At 40.2% G+C, this 12,869-nt stretch overlaps 1 protein-coding gene across 2 annotated transcripts in view; it reads left to right on the forward strand.

Annotated features, from left to right (window-relative positions):
* LOC126424913 (26S proteasome regulatory subunit 6B) overlaps positions 1–12,869 on the forward strand; it is a 241,483-nt gene that overhangs the window by 34,721 nt on the left and 193,893 nt on the right. For both annotated transcript variants that reach the window (XM_050087756.1, XM_050087755.1), the window contains exon 7: positions 6,355–6,579. In XM_050087756.1, the coding sequence (XP_049943713.1) occupies positions 6,355–6,579 (225 nt within the window). The remainder of the gene's footprint in view (positions 1–6,354; positions 6,580–12,869) is intronic.

Below are 12,869 nucleotides of genomic sequence, written 5' to 3' on the forward strand. Positions count from 1 at the left end.
AGGTGTTTGGTTAAATGAAATCGGTGCAATATCGTCTGATTTATTATCATTATTACTTTCGATAGCATCAATTCGACTGGCCAATTCATCATATTTTTCAGTCAGTAATTTTGCCTGATCATCGGTTTTAGTGTCAGTGGCATTAATCTGTTTTTGCAATTTACGCGTAGTTTCATTCAGTTTTTTAACGTCAGTTTTGATGACATCTGAATCATGTGCTAGTTCTAATTGTTCGAATCTGTCTGTCACTGTTTGAATATTTACTGTGTGTGTATCTGTTTTTGATTTAAGATCAGAAATTTCATCACGTAATTCCGCGTTCAACTGTTCTATGGTATTAATTTTGTCGGACACTGTAGTAATATTATTGTCTACATACGTCTTCGCTTTTGCAAACATTTTACGTTTGTCTTCCTGTCTTTGTGCAGTGATTGTTTCCATGACTTGTCGTTTTTCCTTTGTTTTGATCCTGAATAAATTTGCGGAAACGCGTATCACTGTTTTGTATGTGAAGATTAAAGCGTTCGTCAATTTGAGAGTTCTGTTGGTCGAATTTCGCGTCTATCTTCTCATCCATTGCGCGCGAAAGTTCTGCAGTCATTGTTCTAAACTCGTCACGTAATTGTGTAGCCTTTTCAGAGCATTGTTTAGCGACTCCGCTAATTTCGTCTCTGAGTGTTTCTGTTGCGGCTGTTTGCATTTCCCTTAATTCCTGAGCAACAGACCTAATTCCTTCGCTACTTTTTTTTGAACAAGCCTCAATTTCCACGCGCAACTGTTCCTTAGTGTCGTGGCACTGCGCGGCAACGGCTCTAATTTGTTCACTAAGCTGTCTGGAATTGTTATCCAATTTTTCATTCTGTTGTCTGACCTGTTCACTAAGTTTGAGATTTTCGTCATTATTGTCTAATTTTTCATTTAAGTATTGTTTGAGTTTTTCGTTATCTTGTTTGTTATCTACACTCTGTTGTTTGACCTGTTCATTAAGTTGTCTGAAATTTTCATCAATTTTATTAAATTTTTTGTCCTGTTCACTAATTGTTGTTTGAAATCTTCACTCTGTTGTTTGTTTGATTCAAGAATTTGTAGCAATAATGCCCTCATTGGATCCGACACAAAATTATGATTTCTATTCTTCGGGTTGTTTAGTGGTGTACCTGGAATTGTCTCGCTTTCCGTAACCATTTGGTTATTCTGAGATTCACAAAAAGGATTATCAGTCGGACATACACTGTCACTCACTATTTCGCAATTCAATAAATCCGTCGTACTTTGTGTATCCTGTTCATTTTCATTAGACAAATTTGTCTGTACGTTATTTGAATTTTCCAAATCGGGTGTGTTATGCTGGGCAGGGGCTCATTACAATAGAACTCCCCGCGTCATCAATTGTCGTCAAATCAACAGAGGAGACAATTGAGTTCGTTTGTTCATCATTAATATAAAGGTCATCATTAGTGGTTGGAATGCACTGATTGTTAGTGAACGCAGAATTGTCATCATTACACTGCGTGTCACAATTACTATCGGTCACGTTGTTTAAATTGGTAAATTCATTCATAATACCTCGCGAAACACTATTCACAGTCTTTCGCGGCATTTTTACAATAGTCAAAATTATTCACAAAATAAATAAGCACAAATGCAAAAAGCAACAATCACTAAGACAACAGAGCAACGAATTGCCGTTGACCTGTAGAAAGAAAGTCACAAAATTAGTAAAAGCGTAGCGCCAAATCCTAATTATACTTAAGCAAATAAGAGCAGATATCTGACTGCTGTTCAAAAGATTCTCAACGAAATTCGATCCTGGACTGGGTGTCGCCAAGTGTAACCTCCCCACAAAAATTTTGAACGACAGAAATAATAAATGGGAGCAAAGTGTAACCTCCCCCAATGAAATCTACTGACAATGACAATTAAACAAAAATTAGCAATCTGACCCAAGTATAACTTCCTCACAAAAAAATGAAAGTTCATTCAGTGATAAGAAAATCTCAGTGATAATGATAATTCAATTAAACCGAAATATCGGTCTTTGGCCCTGTGCAAAAAAATCAGAATTAAATTCTTACCTCAGTATAACTGCAAATCAAATTTCTGCTCTTATTGTTGCCTACGGCTTGGAGGAACTGCATTGCAAATAATTTTTTTTTTTTTTTTTTTTTAATTGAAACTTTTCTTTAAAGGAAATGGACGGGAATCGTTCGTTCAATTAAATACTTCCTTTTGTTAAGAATATTGCTTTGAAATCAAAATTATTATTGGGGGCACTTGTTGAAAATTAATTACAATAAATAAACTTTACATTATTTGATGGTTACCTATATTAACAATATACCTCATTCAGCATATTGACCAGAATGCCATGTCGACGCTCCCCGACTGCGTCCCGCTCGCGACCGTGACAGGACTAGACCACTACTGCCGACAGACTACATCACACAACTGCACTGGGCTGCTACTACTGACCGACTGCTCTGCATGACGACTACTAGCGTACTGCTATCGACGACTACTGACAGAGTACTCTGCACGACGACTACCGACCGACTGCCCTGCACAACGACTACTAGCGTACTGCTCGCAACACTCGCGCGGTCAAGCGCATACTAACCACGATAATAGGCTCTCTGGTCAAAGATTTTAACGTGCCTCACCATCGCTGCTATGTTACATACGTGTTTCACATCTTACGTAATACATTCATCACTTCTTTGATGACTTCAAAACGTAATGCTCAACTCTGTGTATTGCTTCAATAGCTTTTGACACTGTAGGGACTTCCACAAAGGTTTTGGTTCATTCTCGTCTTCACTTCTTGATTCTGTGCCAACTGTTCCTGCAAGACTTAACTAGTTATCATAGACTGACAGACAGCAACACCTTTGTCACATTAAACATATTCATCAAATCTAAGGTAGTCAGTGTTTTCTTCTTACCCCATTATTTGTTGTCATTGTTCAGCTGAAATTACCCCGTGTTTTGGCTTGATGTCTTCTTTAAGTATCTGACGAAAGCCAGCCTTCATGAAGCAGCTTTGCAATTGTGCTGTCTTGTACAGAATCCTGACTGCTTGAAAAAATGCAGAGTGTCTAAGATAGTAACACATTCTCATCGTGATGTGGGCAAGGTAGCCTCCTCAGTCAAGAATCTTCCTATATTTTTGTTCCAGGTGTTTTGTAATACCTTAGTCAAGCGGCTGAAGGCAGCTTGTACGATTGGAAGAAAAAAACGCTGCATTTATATTATGGTACTAGATACAACGTATCTTGCGGATGCACTGCACGATTGTCAATAAAAAGGATTTTCCACTTTCTACTTGCATTCCAGGCATGCAAGAATTGTTCGAATATAGTTGTTACTCATGCATTTGCATTAAATATACAGGGTGTCCCAAAATAATGTATTCACTCTTTGAGACTGAATATCTCCTTAATAAAGGAGATATCAATACAGTACAATGTGTGTGGTGTACTTTAAGGTCCAACTAAAGGTGGTAAATGTTCAACGACGACTTAGGACAAACAGAGTGACATTCTAATTCTATTGTTCCTAATGGAACAGCATAACAGGCTTGCTGATTTTGCTCTTTAATATCATTGAGTGTTTATGGTCTAGCAGTGTAAACTGTGTTGTTGAGAGTAGCCCATAGATAGACGTCTAGAGGAGTTAAATCAGGAGATTGAGTTGGGAGCTTCGCACTCCCTGTTCATCCTGTCCATCTGGTTAGGGATCTATGATTGAGGAATGCCCTCACATCAATGTGAAGGTGAGATGGTGCCCAATATGTTAAAAATAATGATCTTCATTTTCAAAAAAGTTGTTAAGATCAGGTGTTACCATATGCAACATTTCTTAGTAAGAGTTACCTGTGACGGTGTTTACAAAGAAGTACCGCCAGCACGTTAGTCTATCTTGAGTACCAGTCTGCTGTGGTCTGACGTGCCTTTCCTCGGTTGTGTGTAGATTCTCAGGGGCCCAGTGCACGCAATTATGGTGATTGTTACATTAAGTTGAAAGGTTGCTTCATCAGGCCAAAGAAATAGAGCTTGTAAATGTTCCTACGCAATGCCCCTTATTCATATCCTTCAACTTTCCTTCAGTGTCAAACTTAGCTCGGATTCTTGTAATTGTTAAGTTTCATTAGTTAAAACTTTCGGGCTGAGATGCCATGGTCGATCTGTAAAACTGCTTCTTCCTGACATTTCGTTGCCAACTGTGGGCAACATCTTGTGAGGTGAGTCAACGACTGCTGCCAAGTTGTGGAGGTCCCGTTTATATAGAGCACATAGAGGGCACCACCATACGTCATGTGGGGTCGACTATAAATCTTTCTCTGACTAACATTATTCTTGACTGAAGGTAATAAATTGTCACATCGTTGGTGCAAAGTTGACCTCCATATCTTATCTAACTTTAAGCCTTCTCTTCTCTATTTAAATTATTGCGGTGTTTCTGAATCTCTCTAGTTTTTTCATAAATGCACAATGAGATCTACGACTCATGATAGTCTCTTGAGGCAAGGAACTTGGTCTCAGATCAAGCACAGTTTGAACAGAGTTTGAAAGACTTTCTGATAGGCAACTTCTCCTGCTATATAGATGAATATCTTAACAGGGATTTTTAGACCAGCTTAAGTAAAAATGTCTGTTGGATTTCAGTTTTGACTGCACCTGGTCAGAACTGTCAAGGTTAGTTATTTTGTGAGTGACAAATTTATTAAAGGTGCATAACTGTGTTTCATTCTGACAGTGTAATAATTCTCTAAATATTAGCAATTCCAGTTTACTGTAATGTATTCACATATTTTGACAATATCCTTACAAGGATTGGAGAAATGAGGATTATATTTGAATGTTCCATGTTTTTTATACTATATTTTCTGACATATTCGACATCCGCGAGAATCATCTCATTTTTGGATCTATGAAACAAAAACTGAATCTAATCTCACCTGTTGATTATTAATTTTACTACTTATAACTTCTGATGTCGGTCTTTGGATTGTGGTGGCACTAATGTTTACATGGTGTGTGTGTGGGGGGGGGGGGGGGGGGGGGGGGTTGTTGTTTTTTTTTTTTTTTTTTTTTTTTTTTTTTTTTTTTTTTTTTTTCGTTGTTGTTGTTAAACAATGGAAAGTCAAGGATTGAATAATTGTGTTATAATGAAAAGTATAGCTTGCTGCATTTGGCTCACATGTTTAGCAGTCTATCCTTTTCATTATTATTATTGTTGTTGTTGTTATCCTCATCATTATTATTCATATTCGATTTGTTTGTGGCTGTTGAAATGCAGATGTAAAACCTCTGAAGAACATCGACCTCTATCTCTACTGTGGAGTGCACTGCTCCCCCTCCACCGGGGAAACAGCTCACACAAGCCTAGACCACACAGACCTGTAGTACGCAGAAACTCCCTATAATGTTAGTTTAACTCTGAACTGTATTAACAGGTTTTCTTTTTCTAATTTCCATTTTTGAGTATTACTGGTGGCCAGTCTGAGAGATTTGGTATCCTGTTCATTGAAAATGCTGTTTTTGCTGTTACAATATGCATGCGTACATAACAAGGGGCAACATTCTGTTGTTTATGGAAGCTCATACTTACTTATCTCTGTTTATTATTAATTTTTTTGCCTGAAACCAGGATTTTACATGAGGTGTATTTTCGTTGATTACATCTTTGAGTATGTACTTTTCACTGCTTGTCTGTCCATTTGTATCATCTGTGTGCCACAATAAATAGAGACTCAAAGGAATTAAATACATTAGTTGTCAATTTATTTCAAAGGGGCAAGTTGAAAATTTGTACCGGACCAGGATTCAAACCCAGGTCACAATAACTGCACGGACATCCTTAGCACACCTGTTAGATCAAAGTTCTCGACTTACACCACATACTACTGATGTAGTGCCCCTGCTCATTAGCCTAATTACTCGCAGCACCTTGTCAATTCCCATAAGAGTTCCAGCCCGGTCTACATCTACACTGAAGGGATAAGTGGTCATCATTGCCATAGTTATATGTATGTGTGATGCATGTTCTTTTTGGCTTCTCCTCCCCCCCCCCCTCCCCTTTTTTTCCTTTCACTAATGACACTAAGGCTAACTGAAAGTAAATTAATCTCAGTGTGTGACAGCAAAGCTTATATGTTGGAGGTGATGGTTTTGTATCATTTATTTTGAATATGGGATTGAGAAATTAATTATAACTTAGCCAAACAACTTATTTGTGAACTCTGATAATCTGTAGCACAACTTGATAAAACATCCATTCACTGAAAGTTCACATAATCCAGGTTTCACACTGTCTTGTTTGTGAAGCAGTAAAGTAGATTTACTCATGTTACAGGTTATTATGGCAACGAACCGCGCTGACACTCTCGACCCAGCACTCCTCAGGCCCGGTCGTCTTGACCGCAAGATCGAATTTCCTTTACCTGACAGGAGGCAAAAGCGGTTGATCTTCTCAACAATTACAAGCAAGATGAACCTGAGCGAAGAAGTGGACCTGGAGGATTATGTTGCTCGTCCAGATCGCATCTCTGGTGCGGACATAAATGCCATCTGCCAGGAGGTGAGGTTGAAAATGTTCACAATTCACAATAAATGAACTATTGTGCATTGAATTATGTAGTCTGTGTATACTCCACATGCCACTGACAAATGTGTGGAAGAAGGAAATTTGCATCAGTGTTAATATCACTCTATTTAATTCCAATTTTAGATCAGGCAAGGGAAAAAGTTGTCCATAGTTTGTAACTTATTCTCATCATCTTTGCCTAAGTTATGATTGAAGCAGTAGTATTGTTGAACAGTCTAAATCAGATATAGATTCTCAATACTTTACCGACTGGGGTTCATCACAATGAATTCACATTTCTTACCAGTGACTCTCATCAGTGTTCCCTGAGCACCTCTGTTTAGCTTTTCTGTGGGCTATACCAACTATCAATCTAAGCAGTGTCACTAAGTTCTCTTGATGTTTGATGCCAGCCTATCATAGTATAGATGAATAACAATGAAAGCCATAGAACAGTGAAATGTGAATAATGAAAGATGTTACATCAACATTTGTGATAGAATATTTGCCAGTGGTGTCAGTTGTTAACATACTGTGAGTGAATCAGTACCTCAGCTGGGGAGTAACCTATGCACCTTTAGAATCAGTACTCGGTACAGGATCATAGATTAGCAGTGTGTCACTCAGATTGTTGAAAGCCAATTATGTAGTTGGCTAGTCATGTAGCCAGTCATTGCTTCAAATATTGTTAAAGGTACCTACAGAATGATTATTGTCACTTGTACAGCAGTGTACCCCATAAATTTAAAAGTAGTACTTGATTTTCAACTGAAGAAAGCCAGGTTTTTTGCACACAATACAGATTTTTAAGTAAGTCACCTCACTGTTTGACACATTTTGCGCAGCAGTTAAATGCGTGTGCGCGCACCCCCTCCCCCCCCACCCACACACACACACACACACACACTCTGACACACTGCATCAAGTCCTTGTTGATGTCTATGAATGCAACTATAATGCTGTTCCAAAGATTGTGCAGCGTTGGTCATTGTGCTTATAAAATGTATTATTAAATGTTCCTGTAGCGAGTGAGGAATCACAAATTGTAAAAGTAGAAAGTTGCTTGAGCTGTTGTGGGGCGGCTGGTAGGAAAATATGTTTTTTATTAAAATTTTGTTTGAATGTAGAAACATTGCATTTCCCGGCCGATGCACCATATGTGGGGCGGCGGGTTGAAATATTGTTTTGTTATATAAAATGTTTGAATGTAGAAACACTGCATTTTCCGGCCGATTAACCATATGTGCAGCGGCGGGTAGAATTATTGTTGTTAAATGTGCCTATTATGTATGCTGTCTTTTGCCGTTCTCAACACTGGCTCTCTAACTACAATATTGGCAACCAGAAAGTGATTAGCAAAACGTGAAGCCTGTAATTAGAATTCCGTATAGCTGCAGCTTATAGCTCTGAGAAATTAGGAGATTGTCGGGGATTCATAATCAAAAACGATTTTCTAAAAATTCTCTGTATTCTGAAAGTCACAGATGAAAAGAAAAAGAAAAATCCACACAATCTAACAGAGCCGTTCAGAGTCTAATGCGCTGATGCAACTATAACTGTCCAAATTAAATGTTTAAATGAATGCTCGCCATAATTTGATGATTAGGTTCATCAAATGCCACACTAAATAATGGTAGAATGTTTGTCCCGCGGGGGCACGTGAAAATACGACAATACGCAAACTGAAGATAGATAATTAAAATCATCCCACAATTAACACTTCACTCGAAAATGATTTCATGGTTACGCGTATCCCGAGTAACTTACTACGGCATCCGAGGCCGTTTATAACAATGATACCGACACGACGCAACTCCCGACACAGATGGTGTGTTATTCAGCGTCTGGAGAGAACTGGGACCTTGCTTCCTCGCGCAGCGTTCTTATATATAAAGCCGTGGTGCGGACGGCTAAGGGAACGCCTGATCAAATCGGCTCTCCCGACTAGCCGCTGGGCTAGTAACGCACCACTTTAAGTTATTGAATAAATCATAGCTTCTCTTGCTGATGGCCAATGGAGCTCTTAATTTAAATGTGCATTCAGCACACAGGTAAGTAATCATAATAAAAATTTGACGTGGCTAAGTTAAATATTGTGGGCGAGATAATTAATTTAATTACACTACACGCAGTAGATGAGCTCTGAACCTGCCCTTTGGAGACACACTATCGCAATAGTTTTATAGTTATTCAAATGAAACTTCTCACATCTTGATGGTTATAGCGGATCTCCAATCTACTTAAATATAAACATCCTAGCCTTATTTATTAGCCTACTTAATCTATCTTGCTTCCTTAATTTTTAAGACAAAACCCAGAAAATCATGAATTTCAACTAAAATCTTAATTTGTGAGATCCAGAAGACTGTTTCTATTAAATATTTATGAAAAGGAATCTAAATATAAATTTTTAAGTCTCTAGCTCTTTTCTGTTGTGCCAATGATTTTTGCAGAAAAAACGTCCAAATTTCAAAAATGGCTAGTTATCGAACTGATATTCAACACACACTAATTTAGTATTACTCCTGACATGCTAGAACTGTTTCAGGGTATTTATTTGATTTTAAAATATTGCGCAACATTTATGACGTCAGAGCTAATTACAGCGGACTGGCTGGCACACAATGGAAAGACTGATGTGAATTTACTACGGCGTGAGTAGGCTGCTTCCCTACACTGTCTATAAAGTGGTCAGTGAACTTTGGGACATAGCCTGATCCAGTGATATGGGCAAAGTATGGAAGCACTTCTGTGAGCCAACGAGTTGGAGCTCCCCTCCTGCTGGAAAATGAACTTGTCAGTCATCTTTCAGTTGTAGAAACAGCGATGACAGCGCCCAGTTGAGATAGTACGTCACTACCACAGTTTTCTCAGTGGAAAAAAGATGCTTACACCTCTATTTTTGATACCACATCAGACATTGTTAACTTTGCAGAATCTTGTTCATGCTCAATATCAGCCTTGGCATTATTTCATTTTAACAGATATTTGTTGGATGTTGTCATTAGCGAGCTGTAAGTGTTGTACAACCCATGTGCCACCTGGTTTCTTATAGTCTTTGGAAACATGTTCAAAAGATTCAAGATTACAATTTACATCGTGTGATTTAAGAGTTTGTGAAGCTAGCATTAGCGCTCTCTCTCTCTCTCTCTCTCTCTCTCTCTCTCTCTCTCTCTCTCTCTCTCTCTCTCTCTCTCTCTCTCACACACACACACACACACACACACACACACACACACACACACACACACGCACACCTATTCGGTAGTTGTCCTTTGTACTTTGTGCACACAATTAGAGAAAGAACTCGATAATAATTAGGTGCCAGCTACACATCAGTTAATGCAGAGATAATTATCGTTTGTTGTAGCCATTGCCACAATTTCCAGAAATTTTTGATTTATTACTTCATGGCTGATGACACTAAAAAATAAAACTACACTCCTGGAAATGGAAAAAAGAACACATTGACACCGGTGTGTCAGACCCACCATAATTGCTCCGGACACTGCAAGAGGGCTGTACAAGCAATGATCACACGCACAGCACAGCGGACACACCAGGAACCGCGGTGTTGGCCGTCGAATGGCGCTAGGTGCGCAGCGTTTGTGCACCGCCGCCGTCAGTGTCAGCCAGTTTGCCATGGCATATGGAGCTCCATCGCAGTCTTTAACACTGGTAGCATGCCGCGACAGCGTGGACGTGAACCGTATGTGCAGTTGACGGACTTTGAGCGAGGGCGTATAGTGGGCATGCGGGAGGCCGGGTGGACGTACCGCCGAATTGCTCAACACGTGGGGCGTGAGGTCTCCACAGTACATCGATGTTGTCGCCAGTGGTCGGCGGAAGGTGCACGTGCCCGTCGACCTGTGACCAGACCGCAGCGACGCACGGGTGCACGCCAAGACCGTAGGATCCTACGCAGTGCCATAGGGGATCGCACCGCCACTTCCCAGCAAATTAGGGACACTGTTGCTCCTGGGGTATCGGCGAGGACCATTCGCAACCGTCTCCATGAAGCTGGGCTACGGTCCCGCACACCGTTAGGCCATCTTCCGCTCATGCCCCAACATCATGCAGCCCGCCTCCAGTGGTGTCGTGACAGGCGTGAATGGAGGGACGAATGGAGACGTGTCGTCTTCAGCGATGAGAGTCGCTTCTGCCTTGGTGCCAATGATGGTCGTATGCGTGTTTGGCGCCGTGCTGGTGAGCGCCACAATCAGGACTGCATACGACCGAGGCACACAGGGTCAACACCCGGCATCATGGTGTGGGGAGCGATCTCCTACACTGGCCGTACACCACTGGTGATCGTCGAGGGGACACTGAATAGTGCACGGTACATCCAAACCGTCATCGAACCCATCGTTCTACCATTCCTAGACCGGCAAGGGAACTTGCTGTTCCAACAGGACAATGCATGTCCGCATGTATCCCGTGCCACCCAACGTGCTCTAGAAGGTGTAAGTCAACTACCCTGGCCAGCAAGATCTCCGGATCTGTCCGCCATTGAGCATGTTTGGGACTGGATGAAGCGTCGTCTCACGCGGTCTGCACGTCTAGCACGAACGCTGGTCCAACTGAGGCGCCAGGTGGAAGTGGCATGGCAAGCCGTTCCACAGGACTACATCCAGCATCTCTACGATCGTCTCCATGGGAGAATAGCAGCCTGCATTGCTGCGAAAGGTGGATATACACTGTACTAGTGCCGACATTGTGCATGCTCTGTTGCCTGTGTCTATGTGCCTGTGGTTCTGTCAGTGTGATCATGTGATGTATCTGACCCCAGGAATGTGTCAATAAAGTTTCCCCTTCCTGGGACAATGAATTCACGGTGTTCTTATTTCAATTTCCAGGAGTGTATATCGTACAAAATTACTGCCGGAAATGTGAAATCACTAAGTGGCACATTACAGTGTGTTACTCTGCCTGTAAAAAGATCAGAAGGCACAGAGTTTGCATCGAGAGTATGAGAGGAGCCTAGTAATCTGCTACTGTATGTATAGGTAGTAATTAAGATCTCATTCATAAGTGGATTATGGGGGTGATAACTACATAAATGGTCATAGAGAAAATGATGATATTTTGTCCTGTGTCAACAGTAAAAAGTATATTTTGTTGGATACTGTTAAATATCTGTGTGTGCATACATCTAACTTCTTTTATTTGCTTAAATATACAGTGATAGTGTTGGTGCAGCACACTGGTTGTCGTCATCGTTGTTGTTGTTGTTGTTGTTGTTGTGGTTGTGGTCTTCGGTCTAGAGACTGGTTTGATGCAGCTCTCCAAGCTACTCCATCCTGTGCAAGCTTTTCCATCTCTGAGGAACTACTGTGACCTACATCCTTCTGAATTTGTTTAGTGTATTCATGCCTCTAAGAGTTTTACCCTGTGCACTTCCCTCCAGTATTAAATAAACAATCCCTTGATCTCAGAACGTGTCCTACCAACCGATCCCGAGCACACTGGAACTCAGCCAATTCTGCATGAGTCGAAACAAATGACCTGACTCTTTTTATTAATTTTTGTTAAATTGTGACAAATAATAAATTTGGTGTTTACTACCATACTTCTAAACGTTCACTGATGCGCATAATTTGTCACTTGAGTTGCAGCATAACATAAACTAGCCATCAATTTTTTCCTGTCATATCGTACTGTACAGTATTGCTCTGTTCACATTTTTACATGGTATAATACATTCCAAATTTCATTACAAAATTATTTAGTAAAATTCGGTTATCATTAACATTTCTCACATTAATACATCACTTTATGGAAATATTTGGTTTAACAAGCATAATTCTTTTAATAATACTACTATTACACAAATCAGTAAACATTTTCACTGCTTTTTTAAAAGCTATAACACAAATTTGCCTTTTTTTATTTTGCATGTTGTCAACCACAGTCAAATTCTTACTCTGCACTTTTTTCGGTGTGTAGGTAAATTAACCACAATAAATAGTATTAACAGAGTGAGAGCACAATTTATTTACTTCTAAACAATTACATAACATTGAGATGCGTGCAGAACATGAGTTTATGCGAGTTGTACTAAAGACTAACTGAACTACACAATTTAAGGCCAACAGTGTTTCTGTCGACCGTAGAGAATGCACTACACTCAAAGCATTTGCCAAGCTTCTGCTCCCACACAGTCCCCCTCCCTAACCTTATCAGAGTAGAGCTCTTGTAATTTAGGGGAATTGGTGTCGAACTCAACATTGTGGTTTCTGGGGAGAGTCTTTCCAAGGTAGTGGTGAGGGCTTTTGGTCAGGGGT

This window comes from Schistocerca serialis, chromosome 10 (genome assembly GCF_023864345.2).
Source record: "Schistocerca serialis cubense isolate TAMUIC-IGC-003099 chromosome 10, iqSchSeri2.2, whole genome shotgun sequence".
In the NCBI taxonomy this organism is placed as follows: Eukaryota; Metazoa; Arthropoda; class Insecta; order Orthoptera; family Acrididae; genus Schistocerca; species Schistocerca serialis.